At 43.8% G+C, this 20658-nt stretch overlaps 1 protein-coding gene and 1 pseudogene across 2 annotated transcripts in view; both read left to right on the plus strand.

Moving 5' to 3' along the window:
• The first annotated feature begins 1308 nt into the window (after nt 1–1308).
• MALT1 (MALT1 paracaspase) overlaps nt 1309–20658 on the plus strand; it is a 61410-nt gene continuing 42060 nt past the window's right edge. For both annotated transcript variants that reach the window (XM_061131204.1, XM_061131205.1), the window contains exons 1-2: nt 1309–1598; nt 13361–13527. In XM_061131204.1, coding sequence (XP_060987187.1) covers nt 1324–1598; nt 13361–13527 — 442 coding nt within the window. In that variant the 5' untranslated portion in view covers nt 1309–1323. The remainder of the gene's footprint in view (nt 1599–13360; nt 13528–20658) is intronic.
• LOC133047435 (mitochondrial import receptor subunit TOM5 homolog) lies at nt 1684–13354 on the plus strand (annotated as a pseudogene).

The following is a 20658-nucleotide window of genomic DNA, read 5'->3' on the forward strand; positions in this document are numbered from 1 at the left end:
ATTATACTTTCATTCCCATTTTAGCACATGAGGCAGAGAATTAAGTAACTTATTCAAAGTCATAAAACTAGAATCCAGCATATCTTCTTGGATCCAAAGGTTGTACACTTGGTCATTATACCTCATTCTGAACCCTGAACTTATTCCAAATTTTAAAAAATCACCCAATAGTGACAATAGAATATGATGGAGACTGTATGGAGCAACCACGTTGACAAAAAGTAGAACCTGGATGTCCAAATTACTGCTACGGGAAATCCTGCTGTCCCCGTGTGATGCAAAAGTTAACACCACAAGAAATTAGACCAGGAAGCCTGCTGTCTAGGGGATACCTGGCTAGTCACACTTCATTAAGTTGCTTACTCGCTTTTGTCCCAAACTACCCTCTAATTTTCAATGGGGGCAATGGCCTGGAACGTTGCTAAGTGACGGAAAGCGCGTGCAGGTGCCGCCTACGATTGTCATTTCATCTATTCGGAAGCCTTCCAGGGAAGGGCATCCAAAGTTGCTTGCTTTGATTTAGGACACTTGTGGGTGGCAGTCTGACTCGGAGGAAACCAGATGACTCCTGCTAAAAACAATCATTTCCAAGATTTAACTAAATACACCATAGCCCAATTTTTTTTTTTTTTTTTAAGTCTAGGCACAGATTTCAGACAGTTTCCATTAAGTATCTGTCTGGATCTGTAGCCCTACTTCCCTCAGCATTGCCATACACAGCTAATCCGAAAACGAGGACGCCTTCGCTGAGGTGGCCCAACGCGGGCGCCGGTGTCACTGAGTCAGCCGAGCGCGCCTCCGGAGGAGCAGCAGGCCGGGCGACGGAAAGAGGTGCGCTCGCTCCTTGACGCGAGGAATTCCTCCTCCCACAGCCTTGGGAAGCCCCTACGCCGCAAGCTTCCTCGTCGTAGTAGAGCCGCCCGGGCGTAGTTCCTCCGCCGCTTCCTCCTCCACCTGCCACGGCCCGGCCCTTCCCGCCCAGCGCCGACTCCACCTCCCCGGCATTTGAAGGGCGCGCCTCCGCGGCGACGGCTCTGAGGCGGCGGCGCGGGGGAGGCGGGGAGGCGGTCGGGGGCGGCGGTGAGGCGGTCGGGGGCGGTGCGCGCACGCGCGCAGTAGGCGGCCCCGCCCCCGCCGAGGCCCCGCCCCCGCCGAGGCCCCGCCCCCGGAGCGGCGGGCGCCGCCAGCCAGCCGGGCTCCCTCAGGCAAACCGGTCTTGGTGGGGCGGGGAGCGGTGCTTCCTTCTCAGAGCTCCGCGCAGCGCCCTCCGCCTCGTCCTTCCGCCCCTGCCTCCGCGGCGCTGCGGCGAGCGGAAGGCGCGCGATGCGGCCGGCGGGAGCCGCGGCCGGCTTGGGGTCGCCGGCGCGGGACCTGTCGCTGTGCGGGGAGCTGCCGCAGGCCCCGCCGCCCCTGACCTCGTCGCCGCCGACGGCCGCGCCCTCTGGGCCGCCGCTCCCCGCGGCAGCCGGCGCGACCCTCAGCCGCCTTCCGGAGCCGCTGCTGCGGAGGCTCAGCGGGAGTTTGGACCGAGCGCCCGAGGGCCGGGGATGGCGGAGACTGGCCGAGGTGGCGGGGAGTCGGGGGCGCCTCCGGCTCAGGTGCGGCCCCGGGACCCCGGCGGGTGGCGGGGTCACGTGGGGCGGGCTGGGGCGGGGGGCGCCGCGGGCTGGGGCGGACGCGGCGATGGGGGGCTGGGAAGCCTCGGGGCCGGGCGAGTGGTGCAGGCGCCGCCGGTTGGAAGGGGTGAGGGAACTTGAGTTGCCTTCCAGGCGGAGAACCTGGACCCACAGAGGTTCTAGGTTGGACTCCGGTCCTCCACACCCTTTTCCTACTCTCGTCCTCTTGAGCCGAAAGAGATCGGGGTTAACCAAGAATACCAGGAAAGGTGTCCGGGGACCATTAGTTTAGGGCTGTCATTCCAGACAACTTCAAATGCACAGACCTAGATGAAGACCCGAGGAAAGTTAGGTAGGCTTCGTGCGGGTAGAGAGATGGCAAAGGTGAAGGGTTTGAGATGCAGGAATTCGTGAGGCTTTAAGGTCGAGAGAAGGATGGTAGGAAAGACTGAAACTAAACTCGCCGTCTTCTTCCAGCAAACCCGTTTGATTTCACCGTGAACACTCAAGTATAAGACCGTTTTCTTGGAACTGAACCTCAGGCTCTCAAGACTCCTTTACACGCTTAAGAATTATTGAAGACCCCAAAGAGTTTTTAGTGTGGGTTCTGTATGTTACATGCATACAAACATATATTGATATTTATTTACCATATTTCTAATTTAAATTTCTAAATTAAAGTTCGGAATTTTTTTTAATATTTAAAAAGAAGAATTCATTGCATGTTAACAGAAATGACATATTTTTATGGAAAAACAAACTTTTCCAAGACAAAAAATGTTAGGTAAAATGGCACTGTTTAGCATTTTGAAAAATCTCTTGAATGTCTTATCTTAATCCCAGAGAACCAGCATCTTTTTTTAATTTTTTTTTTAGAACCAGCATCTTTTATGAGCTTCTACATACAGTCTGTCACAGGTCAGGGAACACTGGACATTCCAATGTGCACTTCTGAGAGAATGAGTGAGAAAGATAAATAACATCTCAGTAGTATTTTGAAAAATTTTGACCTTGGGGATCCTGTGAAAAGGGTGTTAGGAATTGCAGTAGGGTTTCCCAGAGCACACTTGGGAAGATCACTGTTATGACCTGGGTCTGCCTTGAATCCCTTAGCAGTTTTTTAACTTTTCTCATAACGAAACTTTGTCTTGTACTGTAATTATTTGTACATGTCTTTATAAACTCCTCGAGAACAGGAACCATGAGGTAAGATCCTATGTGTTACGCATAGAACCTCTCTTAGACACTATAAATCTGAATTGAGAGAGGAACCACTCATGCAAAATTACATTTTTTAAGTGCCCAATTTTGGCAGAAAGTTTCAGAAGATAAAAAAGATGTCAAACATTTAGCTCCTACTCAGAAGGGCTTGGGCTTCCCTGGTAGCTGAGCTGGTAAAGAATCTGCCTGCAATGCAGGTGACCCTGGTTCAATTCCTGGGTCAGGAAGATCCCCTGGAGAAGGGATAGGCTACCCACTCCAGTATTCTTGGGCTTCTGTTGTGGCTCAGCTGGTAAAGAATCTGCCTGCAATGCAGGTGACCTGGCTTCAATCCCTGGGTTGGGAAGATCCCCTCAAGAAGGGAACGGCTACCTACTCCTGTATTCTAGCCTGGAGAATTCCATGGACTTTATAGTCCATGGGGTCACAAGGAGTCAGACACAGCTGAGCGACTTTCTCTTTCACTTTCATAAGGGCTTATGCAGTGATAGACTGTTATTCTGAGACATTTACAAATAACATGCTAAATGCTATGTTGCAGGTGATAATAACAGCAGGTTTTTATCTTTTATTAAGTACTCAGTATGTATACCAGACATTGTACTATGTGTTTAACCCTCACAACAACCTTACGTTTCAAAGAGTTGGGGGTTAAACCTGAATAATGATGATTTGGGAATATTTGGCTGTTTAGAGGGAGTAATGATGTGAGGATGGAATCAAAAAGTGGTAAATTTGCAAAGTGGAGCAGATAGATGGCATACTTTTTTTTTTTTCCCCTGTTCTGGGAAAAACACTGTGCTTTTGGCTGTTCCAAAAAATCCAAAATACATACATACAGTTATCCTAGGTCTCTGGGTTTCTGAATTTCTAGACTTAAGATAAAAAGTTGTTTTTGTTTGTGGGTATGGGGCGGGGGGAGCTGGCTTGGGTCAGATTACCAGATCTGTGATTGGTTAATTTGTGAAATTAACTACTACTCTAGTTAGGGAAGCCTCTAGCCTTTCATAAAGAGGGTTCTCCGAAGTGAGCACTCCTATTTGGCTATGAAGGACAGAGAAGAACCTCAGTAAGGCCCTGCCCCTGATGAAACGACTGATCGAATCAAAAAGTAGTGCTTACCTGACATCAGGTGTTCAGTTTTCCTCCCCAAGCCTTCAGTTGCCTACTTGCATGCTAAGTCGATTCAGTCATGTCCTACTCTTTTTGAGCCTCTGGACTGTAGCCCTCCAGGCTCCTCTGTCCATGGGATTTTCCATGCAAGAATACTGGAGTGGGTTGCCATGCCCTCCTCCAGGAGATCTTCCTGATCCAGGAATCAAACCCTCGTCTCTTACATCTCCTGCGTTGGCAGGTGGATTCTTTACTGCTAGTGCCACCTGGGCAGCCCAGGCCTTCAGTTAAATTTTGTTACAGGTTACATGATGGTATTCACTTTGTTTGAAGAACTGATGGAAAATTCGGAGGCCACTTCTCTGGTGAAGGGAGTGTAGAGAGAGGACAGCTGCCCAGCCAAAGGAGACCAGCGGCAAAGGGCTTGCATTTGTGGATGCTCGGGATGTCACAGCGGGAAGTCTGCTGGAGACAGACGGAGTTGGACCAGGATTCCAGGATGGTGAAGGTTAGCTCAGAGTAGGTTAGTTGTGCTGGGGAAAGTGGAGGCTACCCCGAAGGTTGGGGAACTGGAGAACATTAAGCTCAGATACCTGTTGAGATCAAAAGAATTAAACTGACTTAACAAAAGGTTACCCCTGAGAACTTGGGAAGCTGGGGAATGACAGCTTTTCTGTTGGGGAATGATGCTTTTTCTTTTTAAAACTAAAACAGTTATTTTCCTTGTTGTTGTTTAGCATTTTAAAGTTATTCTCATACTGATGGAAAAAGAGCATCTATGATTTTAATAGTAAAAAGTCCTACAGGCATTTCTCTCAAGTGTCAAACCCAGAAATGACAGTGAGTCTAGTCCAAATGGATAGCAGTTCCCACGAGGGTATGCAGTGCTTTCCTCAGAGTCGCTGGTTCACAGACATAGAACCCCAAAAGGTTGCCTGTTCTGTTTCTTTTCACCTTTTTTACTCTGTACAACTTGCCTCAGACCAGATAAGAACTTAGTAAATAAGCCACAGGAGTTCTTTCTCAACATTCTCAATGAAGAATGTTCCCAGATGGTTGTTGGTGATTCAGGATGAATCCTTGCATATAGTTCAGTTTCCCAAAACCATGTACATTTGGGCGTGCCCTAAATGTAAGCCCAGACCTAGTTCCAGTCCAGTGTTGACTTTTCAGAAATGCACAACATGAAAGTTGTGAGTTATGTTTTATTTGGGGGCAAGAAGAGGAACTTAGTCCAGGAGACAGCATTTCAGATAACTCTGAGAAACTGCTCCCAGGAGACGAGGAAAGGAGCCAGCTTATATAGAAGTTTTGCAACAAAAAGCAGGCAGTCTGAACATGAAAAGATTATTGTAAATTAAAGACAACCAGATGTCCCAAGTTACGGAATTTAGCACTTTGCTATCTATTGGAAGGCTTCCCTGGTGGCTCAGCAGTAAAGAATCTGCCTGCCAATGCAGGAGACACAGGTTTGATCCCTGGGTCAGGAAGATCCTCTAGATGAGGAAACGGCAATCCGCTCTAGTATTCTTGCCAGGGAAATCCCGTGGACAGAGGAGCCTGGCAGACTGTAGTCCATGGGGTCTCGAAGAGCCAGACGTGACTTGGTGACTAAACAGCAACAGCAAGATGTATGGGAAGATGCAGGAGTCTGGGTTCAGGGAAATGATTGCTTTGGTACGCGCCTCGGCTGCCTGGGCCCAGTGTCCTGTGTTTTCCTCACCGGGAGCTCCCCTTCCTCAGGGCCTGCCAAGGGAGTGGCTGCAGTCTGGTGACCGCTAGGTGGCAGGTAGTCTTTCTTCCCTGAGTCCCCTCAGGGCTCACCAGCACACCCTCCTGGGTGGCTGCAGGGGCTGATGGCTGGGACCTCCTCCATTCACTGACAGGGTGGGAAATACTCCGTCTCTCACTACACTCACCTGGTATTGAACACCCTGTGCTGTCAGTGTAGATAAGCGGAGGTCCTGAGCATCTTGCCCAGGCGAATGAATCCTGTGGGAGACATGGAACACCTAGCTTCCAAATGGCAGAGCTCTCAGGAGGCTCTGTTGCCAAGTAAACTCCATGAAGGAGGGAGCTTAGAAATGGGGCTGTGGGACGTGGACCAGGGAAGGCAGTCAGCCACCACTTATTTGCCATAAGTATGGAAGGTGCTCCTTCAGCTACAAAATCCTGCCCCCGAGCACTTTATGACAGGTTTCCTGCCTATCTCTTCAGTCTCTGCCTCTTGATCTCTGGGTTTTAGAATGCCTGAAGAGTTAGGCATTGTATCTCTTTATACGAACTTCTTCATCTAGTCCCTACCTACCTTGGTGTTATCCTTAAGTCTCATGGCTCTGCATATATATTTAGGTTCACTGCTCTCAATTAATACCTTAAACCCATAGCTTTGCCTTGAACTTCCAGTGTTGGTCTCTCAGTGTAGATCCCAGTGTAGTGTAAGTGTACATCTCCTCTTGAATGACTGATAGACATCTTAAAATGCAGCACATCCAAAACTCAACACGCCCTCTGCCTCTGCCTTTCTCTTCTGTATCTCAGTGAAGGGCAGCTACATCCATCCAGGTGCTCAGGCCAAAAACTGCAGAGTCATTCCTGACTCCACTTCTACCTGCCTCATCCACTGAGTCAGGACATGCCTTCTGCCAGCCCTCCAGTGTGTGTCTAGAACCCAAGGTTCTCTGTGACCAGGCTGGGCCAGGCCACTGTTAACCTCTCATCTGTGCTGTTCCAGCAGCCATCTAACTTCTCCGCCTCCTTCTTTGCTCCCCACCCCAGTCAGCACTCTTCAGAGCACTAAGAATCCTTCTTTGAAAACATTAAATCAGGTCTCATCCTCCCTTCCTTTAGAGCTCTTCCAGTGGCTTCTCTGTCTCAGTAAAAACACCATTTAACCCCCAGTTAGCTCTTGAATTGGCCAAAAAGTTCGTTCACGTTTTCCTGGCAGATGTTACTGAAAAACCCCAATAAGTTTTTTGGCCAACTCAAAAACATCTTCCTCCATGGCTCTGTTCTAGTCACACGTGCTTTCTTGCCCTTCCTTGAAGACTGTGGGGCCTTTGGACTTGATGTTTGCTCAGCCTGAGATGTTTGCCTTTATCTCTTCAAGTGTGTGATTAAAACTCACCTTCTCACAGAGAATGCCAAATAGCATATGATATCACTTATATGTGGAATCTAAAAAAGTGTAATACACATGAACTTATTTATAAAAACAGAAGTAGACCCACAGAAAAAGAAAATAAACTTACAGTTACCAAAGAAAAAGGAGGGAAGGATAAATTAGGATTTGGGGATTTAAATATATACTATCATACAGAAAATAGATAATCTACAAGGAGTTATTATATGGCACAGGGAACTATATTCAATATCTTCTATTAACCTATATTGGAGGAGAATGTAGAAAAAACTATATATTTGTATATTTATATATAATTGAATCACTTTGCTGTACCTCTGAAACTAACACAGCATCGTTAATGAACTATATGCCACTGGTGATCCAGTGGTTAAGACTCCATGCTTCTCAAGCAAGGGGCACAGGTTAAAGCCCCAGTCAGGGAACTGAGGTTCCACATGGCCACATGCATGGCCAAAAAACCACAACAAAAAATGAAAAGACCGTACCCCAATATAAAATGAAAAGTTTTAAAGTGATAAGAAAAAGTTTTTAATTTAAAATTATTCAAATGAACTTATTTACAAAACAGAAATAGACTCACAGACAGGGAAAAAAGACTTACTTATGGTTACAAAAAGGGAAAGGAGGGAGGAGTAAGTTTGGAGTTTGGGATTAAAATGTACACACTACTATATATAAAATAGATGATCAACAAGGACCTACTGTATAGCACAGGGAACTATACTCGGTCTCTTATAATAACCAATAATGGAGGAGAATGTAGAAAGGAATATATATATATATTTGTATAATTACATATAATTGAATCACTTTACATCTGAAACTAGCATAGCATTGAAATCAACTATATATCACTGAAAATTTTAAAAACAAATAACATTGATTACATTTTTTTTAAAAGGTCACCTTCTCAGTGAAGTCTCTTCTGATCACACTGTTTAAAATCATCTCCTCCATCCGCTGTCCTCCATTACCTGTTCCCCTGCTTTGCTTTGTTTTTCTCCAGAGCACTTAGGACCACGGGACTGATGAACATTCAGACCTCTGTCCCTCTTCTCTAGAAAAATCTGGGAGGGATTTTGTTTGCTGTTGTGGTCTCAATCCCTGGCTAAAATGGCCTATTTTAGGTGATTAATAAATAGTTATTGAATTAATGAATAAGGATTCTAAAGTGTTAATGTACCAAGAAGAGAAGCACATGACTGTGAAAGCAGTACCAAGATTTGTACCCTGAATGGTGTAGAATATGTTCTGTTTGATTACATATTTTTAAAAGTAAAATATAGTTTTATTTAAAAAAAACAAAGAACAAGCTAAACCAAATGTGTCTGCATTAAGCAGAATATAAAAAGTTCACTGAAAAAAAAAGTTCAGAGGTTTCCAATTCCACATTGCAACTAACCTTAAAGAAATTACAACTTGGTGGGTTGATAGTACCAAATAAAGTTATCTATAATTATCTGAAAAAAATACAGAATTTTTTTTTTAAGCAAAGTCTATTTGTTTCAGTAAGAAAACAGTGTTTTTAATTAAATCAGAAATTTTAAATTAGGGCTGGTAGAAACCACTTCAAAGCACAGCCTTACAGGAATGTAACTAAAAAAAGGAAGGAAAGAAATATTGCGTATATATAGACATCATCTTAGCTGATAGCCGGTGCCCATGTGGAAAAATCAGTAAAAGGAAAGGAGATAGAGCACCTTGTTTTTCTCCAGTGCCTTTTGTATTGAAAGAGAAGTTGTCGTCTGCTTCAATGTGATTTTTCTTCGTTTGGAGGGGGGAGTAAAATGGTTTTTAATTCTCTTCATATCAATATAAAGATTAATTAAAGCATCATTTGGCTGCATTTGACAAGATGACATCTTAATTTCATATATCAGATCTTGATAACCTTTATGAATCATAAAGTGTTAAACATAGAGCATCCATGTTTTTGTAAATTTCATATTATAATTATTTGAAAAATTGGTAATACTTAACGTTGAATCCAATACTGGTTCCTTGACTCAGGCGTTACCTGGACTAGTACAGAAGCATTTTACAAAATAGAGGATCGATAGGCATCTTCAGCTTTTGTTTTTGTAATCATCACAAATACCATTATTTCTTAAAAGAAAGGACACTTTGACACTTAAAGATAGGAAAGACAATCTTAGAGTAAAAGAGGGTCTTATTGTCCTTATATTTCACCATGGACTTCAGGTTGTGCCTCAAACTGGGAACAGTTGACCTGGAACATTGTTGTTGACATTTTAACAAGGATTAGTTTTTAGTTTACTTCAGTTACTCAGTCGTATCCAACTCTTTGCAACCCTATGCATTGCTGCATGCCAGGCCTCCCTGTCCATCACCAACTCCCAGAGCTTGCTCAAACTCATGTCCATCTAGTTGGTGATGTCATCCAACCATTTCATCCTCTGTCGTCCCCTTCTCCTTCTGCCTTCAATCTTTCCCAGCATCACCGTCTTTTCCAGTGAGTCAGTTCTTCCCATCAGGTGGCCAAGCTCTTAGAACTTCAGCTTCAGCATCGGGCCTTCCAGTGAATATTCAGGACTGATTTCCTTTAGGATTGACTGGTTTGATCTCTTTGCAGTCCAGGGGACTCTCAAGAGTCTTCTCCAACACCACAGTTCAAAAGCATCGATTCTTCAGCACTCAGTTCTCTTTATGGTCCAACTCTCACATCCATACATGACTACTGGAAAAACCATAGCTATGACTAGACAGACCTTTGTTGGCAAAGTAATGTTCTATTATTTGGCTTTTTAACATGCTGTCTAGGTTGGTCATAGCTTTTCTTCCAAGGAACAAGCATCGCTTAATTTCATGGCTGCAGTCACCACCTGCAGTGATTTTGGAGCCCAAGAAAATAAAGTCTGTCACTGTTTCCATTGTTTCTGCATCTATTTGCCATGAAGTGATGGGACTGGATGCCATGATCTTAGTTTTCTGAATGTTGAGTTTTATGCCAACTTTTTCACACTCCTCTTTCACTTTCATCAAGAGGCTCTTTAGTTCTTCTTTGCTTTCTGCCAGAAGGGTGGTGTCATCTGCGTATCTGAAGTTATTGATATTTCTCCTGGCAGTTTTGATTCCAGCTTGTGCTTCATCCTCCCGGCATTTCGCATGAGGTACTCTCCATATAAGTTAAATAAGCAGGGTGACAATATACAGCCTTGACGTACTCCTTTCCTGATTTGGAATCAGTCTGTTGTTCCATGTCCAATTCTAACTATTGCTTCTTGACCTGCATGCAGGTTTCTCAGGAGGCAGGTAAGGTGGTCTGGTATTCCCACCTCTTCAAGAATTTTCCACAGTTTGTTGTGATCCACACAGTCAAAGGCTTTGGCATAGTCAATAAAGCAGAAGTAGATGTTTTTCTAGAGCTCTCTTGCTCTTTCTTTGATCCAACAGATGTTGGCAATTTGATCTCTGGTTTCTCTGCCTTTTCTAAATCCAGCTTGAACACCTGGAAGTTCACAGTTAACGTACTGTTGAAGCCTGACTTGGAGAATTTTGAGCATTATTTACTAGTGTGTGAGATGAGTACAATTGTGCGGTAGTTTGAACATTCTTTGGCATTGCCTTTCTTTGGGATTGTTATGAAAACTGACCTTTTTCTGTCCTGTGGCCACTGCTGAGTTTTCCAAATTTGCTGGCATATTGAGTGCAGCATTTTCACAGCATCATCTTTTAGGATGTGAAATAGCTTAACAAGGATAGAGTATTAAATATACAAATTTTTAGCTAGAATATTACTGATAGTAAACTTTAGAGGATACCACCAAGTTACCGAAACAGTAGCTACTCAAAGAAATTTTTAAGGAAAAGCTAAAACAGTTTTATAAATAAGCATAACTGAGAAATTAACCTTAGTATTCTTTTAATATTCCCATTTTTTTAATTATAATAACAGCTAAATTTTATTGAGTCCTTTTTTTTTTTTTTTTTACTGTTTTGCAAGTCATTTATTACATTTTAATCTTTTAGTTACAAGCTACATATTATGTCAGTCTAACCCAAAAGGAAAGTAATCAAGAAAAAAATTATGGGCCACTGACCATGTGCCAGACACTATGATTCAATGACCACAGTCACACTCTGAGTTACAGTGAACATCAATTTCAAATGAGCAATCTTAAACTTTAAAACCACCTGCAGTTCTCTGGCCAGTAAATCTTGAGGTGGGATTCAGAAGACCCGGCAGGTTAGACCTCACAGTCTCTGTAGAAATATCAGCTGTCCCTGCCACTTGCCTCCCAGTTTCACTGAGGGGTCGAGGATGTCACCTGTCTATTTTGAGATTAAAATGTAAAGGAAGAGTCAAATAACCAGAATCTGAACTTTGTAATTCCAGAATTAGAGTTTTTGAACTGCAAAGGAATTTGGAGATCTTCTAGTCAGGGGCCCTTCTTTAGAGAGGAAGCAAATGAAACAGAGGAAAACTGATCGATTCAATTGAGCACTGTTTATCTGGCACATACTGTGCTAAGTACTTTTTACATGGATTGCCTAAATTAATTCTAACAGTCCTATGAGGTAGAATATTAGTGCTGAAGTTATTTTGGTTGGATGCATGTTTTTCTTTATGAAATAACCAACCTTATCACAGAATTATAAATCTTGGGTGACCATTATATTGTATAAATGCTATGGCAGCCTTTTACTAAAACTGGTCAAAATGAATGTTGATTAAGAATATTTTAAGCCAGATGAAAGCTTGCTCACTTTGTCTCTGCCATAGCTGCAGTACCATGTTTATGTTTGACCCCTTCCATCCTGGGTCCCAGGCATTTCAATTATGATTAAAATACACTCGATAGTCTTTCAGTTATAAATGATTAATATGAGCCAGACAAAATTTTTGGTATTGAGGAATTAAGACACATATTGGGTTGACCAAAAAGTTTGTTCGGATTTTTCCGTAAGATGTTACAAGAGAGGGCAGCTGCTGGAAGCCGTGAGGCACAGATGAGGTGTTCCAGGTTGAGGGCCTTGCACGGAAATTGGACCCCAAGGAGGTGAAACGGAAGATGCTCGAGGACAGCGATCTCCATATAGAACTTCCTCATCTGTGTGGCCCCGCTGTAAGTCACTCCTTTTATCTTAAAGAAGTTGGGCAGCATACGAAGAGTGAACATCACATATGAATGCATGGTATGAAGAACTTGGTTACAGCTTCTACTCCTGTCTGTAAATGAATAGGCCCAGAAAGATGTAAGAGACTCTTTGATTGAGTGGACATAAAAATTTACTTGTTAAGAACAAGTCAGTTGACTCTGGTAACTGACCTTTATAGCTGAAAGATAAAACTGGGAACTACGAAGAGATATCTTATGGTCATAATACTCTCTTGTACCTGTGATATTCAGCCTTGACGAATGTTGGTGTAATTGTACATGATGTCAAACTCCAAGTATTAATTATAAGGGAATTATGTCTACCACCACCCCCCCCCCACCAAAAGAAAGGATATAGAAAAACCCAAACGAACTTTTTGGCCAATCCAATGTATGATAGGGTTTCTGTTTGCAAGTAGTACTTTTATTCAGTTGAGTAAAGAAGACATGGCAGCCCACTCCAGTATTCCTGCCTGGGAAATCCCATGGACAGAGCAGCCTGGCGGGATACAGTCCATGGGGTCAAAAAGAGTCAGAAGAGACTTAGCAACCAAACAACAACAAAAAGAAGACTTGCTTATGAAAGAAAAGCTCATGGCTTTAAGGCAAAATATGTCAAATAGAGCAAGGGTCTGCCGCCAACAGCCTATGGGCCATACTCGGAGCCCTGTCTGTTTCTGTACAGCTCATGAGCCAGGAACATTTTTTTATATTTAAAACATTATAGGGAGGTGGGAGCGGGGATCGGGATGGGGAATATGTGTAGATTCATGGCTGATTCATGTCAATGTATGACAAAACCCACTGAAATGATGTGAAGTGATTAGCCTCCAACTAATTAAAAAAAAAAAAAATTTATAAAACAAAAACAAGAAGGTACAGCAAAGACCCTGAGGCCCATATAAAGCCTAGAATATTAACACTCTGGCATGTTACAGGAAAAGTTTGCCAACTTCTGCTATACAAGGTGAGCAGCATCAGGAGACTGTGTCAAAAGGGACAGTAGTCATTTGTCCTGTAAACCATTTCCACCACTCGACAACTTGCTGTTTATTCCCTGCAACACCCACGATGGGGCCAAACATACAGCAGGCAGATCGCACTGAAGTAAAGGTGCTGACCTGACTTAAATCTGTCGTTGGCAGTTGTCTCGACTTGGAGCAGTGCTCTCTCAAGGTCCTGGAGCCCGAAGGCAGCCCCAGCCTGTGTTTGCTGAAGCTGCTGGCTGAGAAGGGCTGCACGGTCGTGGAGCTGAGCGACTTCCTGCAGGCCATGGAGCACACCGAGGTCCTTCAGCTCCTCAGCCCCCCAGGTAGGCCTTCCCCGTGAGCACGTTCTCCAGAGGCCAAGGAGGCCTCCTCCTTTGGCCAGATGAATTGTGTTAAGTATTTTTGGAACATGTACACGTATGGAGCCTCATATGTCCCCCTGGGTTGAGACTAAAGAATGCACAAAAAGCAAATGCAATACGTAAACTTAGGTTGGATTGTTTTTCAAAAAAAAACTATAGAAGACATTTTGAGGACAGTTGGAACAACTTGAATATAACATACATGTTAGGTATTAGAGAACTATTATGTGATGATGGTGTTGTCATTCTGTAGAAGAATGTCTTTATTCCAAGGAGGTGCATTGAGGGGTAAGGTTTCTATAACTTATGTTGAAATAGTGCAGCCAAGAAAGCAGATACACGTGTATTTATTTATGTGTATGTAGGTGAACGAGATAAAGTATGACAGGTGTTTATTGTTGAAGTTTTTTACCATTCCCCCCACCCCGCCCCGCCCCGGATATACCGATATTGAGTGAAATTGCTCACTTCCAAGGTCAGATGTGCTGAATAGGAAACAGCCCTTCCTTTCCACAGCTGTGGGTGGAGCTGGTCGGTTACCGTGACGTCAGCAGGAGGGACCGTGTCATCCAGGTCCTGTGACAGCAGCCACACTGCAGACCTTCCTCAGGGACATGGGAAGTTAGGGCCACATGGTACAGTGGCGTACTGTGAAGCACACGCATCAGGAACCTCAGTGCAGCTTGCTGTAATAAAGGGAGTGTGTTGGTTCCATCAGAACGGTCTTGCACCAGTTTGGGCTTCAGGAAAGGCGGGGAGCAGCCTGTTTCCAAGAAGGTGGATTTCGTCTCTGCCTTTCCCTTCTTGTCGTTGACTTCCTCCCAGGACTGACTTTCTACATAGTCATAAGGTGTCTACTAGCTGTTCCTGGCATTTATCCTTGTCTCAGCAGAAATCTTGGGATTCTCTAGCAAGTTAACTGATTTTGGTTATGTGCCCATCATTCCTGCACCTATCACCACCGGCAAGATGAAATGTGCCAGCTCACCTGGCGGAGAACCAGGAGTGGAGTGGGTTAATCAGCTTTCTAGAAATCTCGTGGATCACCAGACAAAACTGGGTGCTGGGGGGTGAGGATGGGGTACTAAGAACTCTACTACAAATGGACCCTGGATTGTAAGCCAGGAAGCTTGGACTCTCAGGTTATCCCCTGCTTTCCAGGCCAAGTGCAAATGATGAAACAGCCTCCTGTAAACACCTCCTTTGTGTTACCCACTGTATCAAACGCTTGATGAGTGTTTCTCAGGGCCTTTTCTTGGAGGAGGCCTGGGTAGGAATAACTGGCGCTAACGCAGGTCCCATCTAGATGCAAGTGCTCTCCATCACCAGACAGTAAACCGCTCCTTCAGGTGGCGTTTACTAATGTTTATCTCCCCAGTGTCTCAAAAGTACCCAGGAGTTGTGGTGATTGAAATCTACCAGCCTAGGGCACTCGGCTATAAAGTTCTGCTTTATAGAATACCAGGACCTCTGAAAACTTAAGAAACTTCTGTGGGTAGTAAATATAACTTTAACATCTCATTAGGTTTTTCAACAGTTGCACTTAATGACTCTGTCCAGTCTATAAAATGAGAGTAAGTATTCTTTACCTCGCAGACTTGGAGGAGCTGCAGAGATGTGTTGATCTATATCTAGGAGGCTGCACACTCATCTCATGGATTATGTTGTGATCGCTGGCCTGAGATTGAAGGTTTTCAGGTTTTCCATGTGTGAAATGGGGTGGACTGAAATGGAGTCACATATTTATTTGTGTATATAGATATGCCTGAAAGTTTTAACTATTTTCTATTTTGATGTGATAAGCCAGCAGCCAATACAGTACCATCCTAATAAAGTCAGTCATCTTCTTTGGAAAAATCTGTTTCTGCCCTTTGTGTTTCTCTCCAAGTGGTAAGATCAGCGCTTTGCCATCAGTGTTCCCTTGTGCAGATCATTCAGATATTAGGCCTATAGGCTTTTTCAGTTATACCCTGGGGCTTTTTCATATTTGAGGGGAGACTAGGAAAAAGAAATCAGTTTCTGCATTACCAGTGAGGCACTATTTCTGTGAAGTTTTATGTTGGATCAGCCATAGATTAGAAATCAGTTGTTACTTGAATGTTCATTATTGATTTAAGAGGAAATAGTTGGGGATCTAATAAAACTCAGTAATTTACAGTTAGCTTTCCTCCTGAATCTTATGTTAATAATCTAAAATTTACTGTATTTACATTTGTTAGAATATAGAAATTTAAGAATTAAAGAACTTTAATATTTCAATTAGGGACATTGAGAATAAAAACCATTGTAATTAAGAATGTGACCTCTGATGGAATCAGCTTAATGTGGGATTTTGCTCGTTCAGTCAACCTTACTGTATTCTAATACTTCTTAATCTAATACTGTATTCTAATGCTTTTGCTATTCCAGGCATTGTGCCTGGTACTGTGAGTTCAAAGATGACTAAGACAATAGTTCCTGCGTGTTCAGAATTCATCATCTAGTAGGGAAGACAAGCATGTAATTCATCAAATCCAGTATAATCATAAAACAAATATAAATAAATCTCCAGTTTTTCCTTTTCAGTGTATTCCTGCATCTTGGTGAAAATACAAAATGGGAGTATTCTAGTATTTTCTCTTTTTTTGATAATGCAGTCTCATAAGAGGATATTAATTCTTATTCCACAAAAAAATCGGATGACTTTTCTCTGATTGTCCTTATAGAGAGCTCTGGTTTGAGAGACCAAGATGCTGTAAACCTCCAAACAGGCCTCTCAGGCCTAAACCCAAGGAGAAGGGGAAACTTCAGGTTTATTTTAGTCTGACTTTGCCACATTCTATTCCAGCTGTTTGTGGGAGGACAGCCACAGATGGCCATAGGAGATGGCTGTGGCACTAGATTTCTCGGATGTCTTTGTTATGATGGCCCAGATGTAGCTGGGGAGGGCTCCCCGGTCTGTTACTGCAACAATTGCCTTGATGAGGAGCCGCCTTCTGTGGTTGCTCGTTTGAGGTCTAAGACAAGGGTTATGCACCCCAAGTTCTTGTGCTCCTTGGGCTCTAATACCTGATATATTTTGCAGAAGATTGTGATTTATCCTCTTCTGCCTTCCTTCCAGTTGGGCTTCTCCATCGCACGTGGGTGGGTTGGCCAGCTTGCTTCTTAGACTGGTCTAGTCTGCACTTTATGTTAGAGAAATGGCTTATGATTTTTATGAATGGATGGTGTCCATTTGCACTGTCCAGCTCTGACTCACTGTTCTCCTATTTTTACTCCTCTCGGCATTTCAGGGGAAATTGGAGAAGGGCAGGGGCATTAAATGAATTCACTGAAACTGTTTTGAACCAGAAGTCTGTAATGATTTTTTAGACCGTTATTTTTTTTATTTTTTAATTAAAGGGTCAAAGATCCTGGTCTGAAAACAACCACTATTGGCATCTGTAGCCTTGGCAAACACAAATAAACCTAGCTATGCTATTTGAGATGTTTTTGTCTTGAGTGCAGAGGTATAAGCACCGTCAGTTAGAGCTCTGTTTTAAGAGCAACTGTTTGGGTGCAGACTGATCGGCTCTATCAGCTAGGGTCATGCTCATCACGAGATTGGTTGCCAAGGAAGCCATGCTCTGACCAAGCCTCGACCAAGCAGGGGCTGGAGGGTGGGGGATGTTTAGAGAGAATTATCATGTTACACGGGCTTCCCAGGTGGCGCTAGTGGTAAAGAACCTTCCTGGTAATGCAGGAGCCGTAAGAGACGCCACACAGGGTTCCAGTAGATCGACCCCAGGGTCCAGTTTTGTGATGCTCCATCTTTCTGCTCCAGTTTTGTGATGCTGCCATTTTATTTCATTCTTACATAAAAGGAGCTTTGCCGTGGATACTTTGCAGCCATGCTGGCAGAGTCACGTGGTTTCACTCACATCGTTTCCATTCTTCCCCACTCCTTTTTGATGTCAATTCATTTTTCTTCTTTAATTCCCTATAACATACTAATGGTTGTGTTTCTGATGTCAATTTTATTTTGTATTACTTTTATTGTCTCTAAGATAAGAGCAAAGATGGCTAACTATTATTCTTCAGTTCCCAAGATACCTCTACTTCACGTTTTTATCTTCACAGTTCTGTGAAGGACCAGAACAGGACTGTCATGAACTTTTAAATTTTAAATGTGAGCACACAGTTATGTGGAAAAGGAGATTACCGGAAGTTATCATTTGGCCAAAATCACAGTTGGTTGTTGGCAAAAGTAGGATCAGAACCTGGCCTGAACTCACTGTCCTCTCCAATGATGCTAGGAAGATTCTAGATTGGGGAGCTTAGCTACAGATTGTCATACTCAATTTCCTCTTTGACCCACGGACTTCAATTTCTCTCTTCTTGACTAGTTAAAAAGTACTCAGATACTAGATCTTACTTAAAAGGGACTCATCTTGTTTCGTGAACAACAGAAATTCCTGAAAGCAGGACGTTAAGAAGGAAAAAGAGGTAAAAATGGAAGGAAGATTAAGAAAGCCGAGAAACAGAAGGGGAATGGTGACGAGGGCTGGGAGGGTGGGTTTCCGGGCCAGGACACTGCAGGGAGTCAGTGACGTGGAAGCAGGAGCAGAGTGAGCTGGAAGACCAGGTTTAGCCACAGCAGATACAAATGTAAATTGACCTGTAGGAGGAAAGTGCGTGGACACACACTGGTTGTGTAATGAGGGGAAATTGTTCAAGGAAGAGGGATGATGTTTATTCTGGGACTCTCTGGGGTTCTTTTCAGTAATAGCCTACAAATGCTCAAAATAAAACCTTGGAGGGAGGGTTTTAAATGGAAGATGGCGGAAACGGTTTTTTTGGTTCATGGCCTCTGAAAATAGATGCACTGTAATATACATAATAGATCTATTCCTGGAAAAGTTGTGCGTTGTATCAGTTCAAGTGCTTTGTAAGAGAGAATAAGGCAAAGGGAACCTTTGAGGAATCCTTCTGTCAAGTCGAGAATCACCCTTGTTTATCTATGTAGCAATTCCAGCGGGGGTTTTGTTGTTAAATGTCTTGAACCGGTTGTTCTATACAGGTGTGTGTGTTGAAAGCACAATCCTCGTGAGCCATCAGACCCAGTCAGGTTGTCCCCAGCTTACAGGAAATCAAGTAACTTCTTTGACTTCTTTGCAGATGTTATCTGAAAATAGATTTGTTTGCCAGGAAACTGTGCGATCGCCCTTTAAAACAGAGCTTTCATTTGTGTGCCTTCGGACACCCTCCCAAGCTCTGTGCCATCCCCCCTCCCAGCTTTTTCTCAGCACCTTCCAGTGGGCACTGCGCGAGGGTGGTTAGAGGTGACCACGGTTCCCAGTCACACACGCACACACGACGTGGGAGGAAGGAAGTATATGTGGTTGAAACATGGGAGGTATTGTGACTTCTCTCTTTACTCCTCACCCAGGGCGGTTTTCAAATCACACTTTGCCTTTCAGTTCTCAGTCTTTGAAGCAATAAATAATAAAGACATGTCTTTGCTTGCTTCCTGAAGACCTAGACAACTAAAACTGTTGACACAGGACCGGTGTATAAACTGTGAGTTTGAAGTTACTGTTAAAAGTTACTTAGTCCTGTCTCCCACAAAGGAAGCTTCTGGAACATCCTGGTCACGTGGCCTGCTTTGACTAAAGTCGTTCATTTCTCTTTGAGACCCTCTAGAGAGAAAACTTTTCAGTTCCTTCTTTCTCCTCTCTTGTCTCTTTGTGTAACAGCAGAGAATCTTCTCCAAGGTAAATTTTGAGGCACTGAAATGGTGCAAGATACACTCCTTCCAGTAAGAGAGACTCACTCTGGCAGAAGATAGGGTTAGCGTGGGAGACACATTAAGGATCACCAGAAAACGGGCACTTCCCTGCCAGACCAGTGGTTAAGACTCTGCTTTCCAGTGCAGGGAGTGCAGGTTTGGTCCCTGGTCAAGGAACTAAGATCTCACATGCTGTACGTTCAGTTGCGTCCAACTCTTTGTGATCCCATGGATTGTAGCCTGCCAGGCTCCTCTGTCCATGGACTTTTCCAGGCAAAAATATTGGAGTGAGCAGCCATTTCCTCCTCCAGGGGACTTTCCCAACCCAGGGATGGAACCTACGTCTCCTGTGGCTTCTGAATTGGCAGGCAGATTCTTTACCACTGAGCCACCTGGGAAGCCAGATCTCCCATGCTTCAAGGCCCCAGAAAAAGAATCACTGGGAAATGATGACTGTGTGAGCTGATGAGTTAGCTTATTGTGGCAAGCATTTCACAATGTGTAACTATTAAACCGTCATGTTGTACACCCTAAATATATGCAGTTTTTGTTGGTTATTCTTCAGTAAGGGTGTAGGGAAAAAGATCACTGGGATAACAAAAGGCTTAAAAGAGTATTAAAGCCTAGGAAAATATAGGTTTGCATCCTGTTGCTGCCATTTTACAGTGAGAAAAAAATTAGTCCTGGGGAGGTTAAATAATTTACCCAAGGTAACTCGAATGACTTTATGCAAATGACTTAAGTTCATTTCTCCTTATTGTAACATCAATCTAATTACCATGGTTATTTTGAAGGTTAGAAATCAAAATGGTGGGCAAATATAAAGCAGTCAGTAAAATTGCTGCTGTAGTCATTTTTATTATTAAAATACACATTTGTTCAGCAAATATGTGTTGAACACCCACTGTTGCACTGTGCCAAGCACTGCTCTAGGCATCAGGTGAACCGGTGACTAAGACAGTAACCTCTGGTTGAGTAGGTGAGACAGTGAGAAACGAGACTTCAGGTGACGAGTGCGCTGAAGCCCGCAAAGCTGGCAGGCTGCCATAGGGAAGGACAGTGGGGGTCACCCACGTAGAGACCTTTCCCAGAAGTGCTGAGGACCTGGGGGTTAAAACTGTCTGCCATGAGACAGTGGGGGTTGGGGGCGAAATCCAGCAGAGAACCGGGAAGCGAAAAGACAGGAAAGAGCTTGTCTTCTGGAGGAAAGAAGCCTGCGTGGCTGGAGCGTGGTGGGCAAGGAGCTGGCGGGACAAGGGCAGAGGGGTCCGTTCACAGAGGGCCTCATCGGCCACATAAGGAGCTTGGGTTATATTCTAGGTCCAGGGGGAGGTCCGAAGAGGGTT

This window comes from Dama dama, chromosome 27, assembly GCF_033118175.1.
Source record: "Dama dama isolate Ldn47 chromosome 27, ASM3311817v1, whole genome shotgun sequence".
NCBI classification, from domain to species: Eukaryota; Metazoa; Chordata; class Mammalia; order Artiodactyla; family Cervidae; genus Dama; species Dama dama.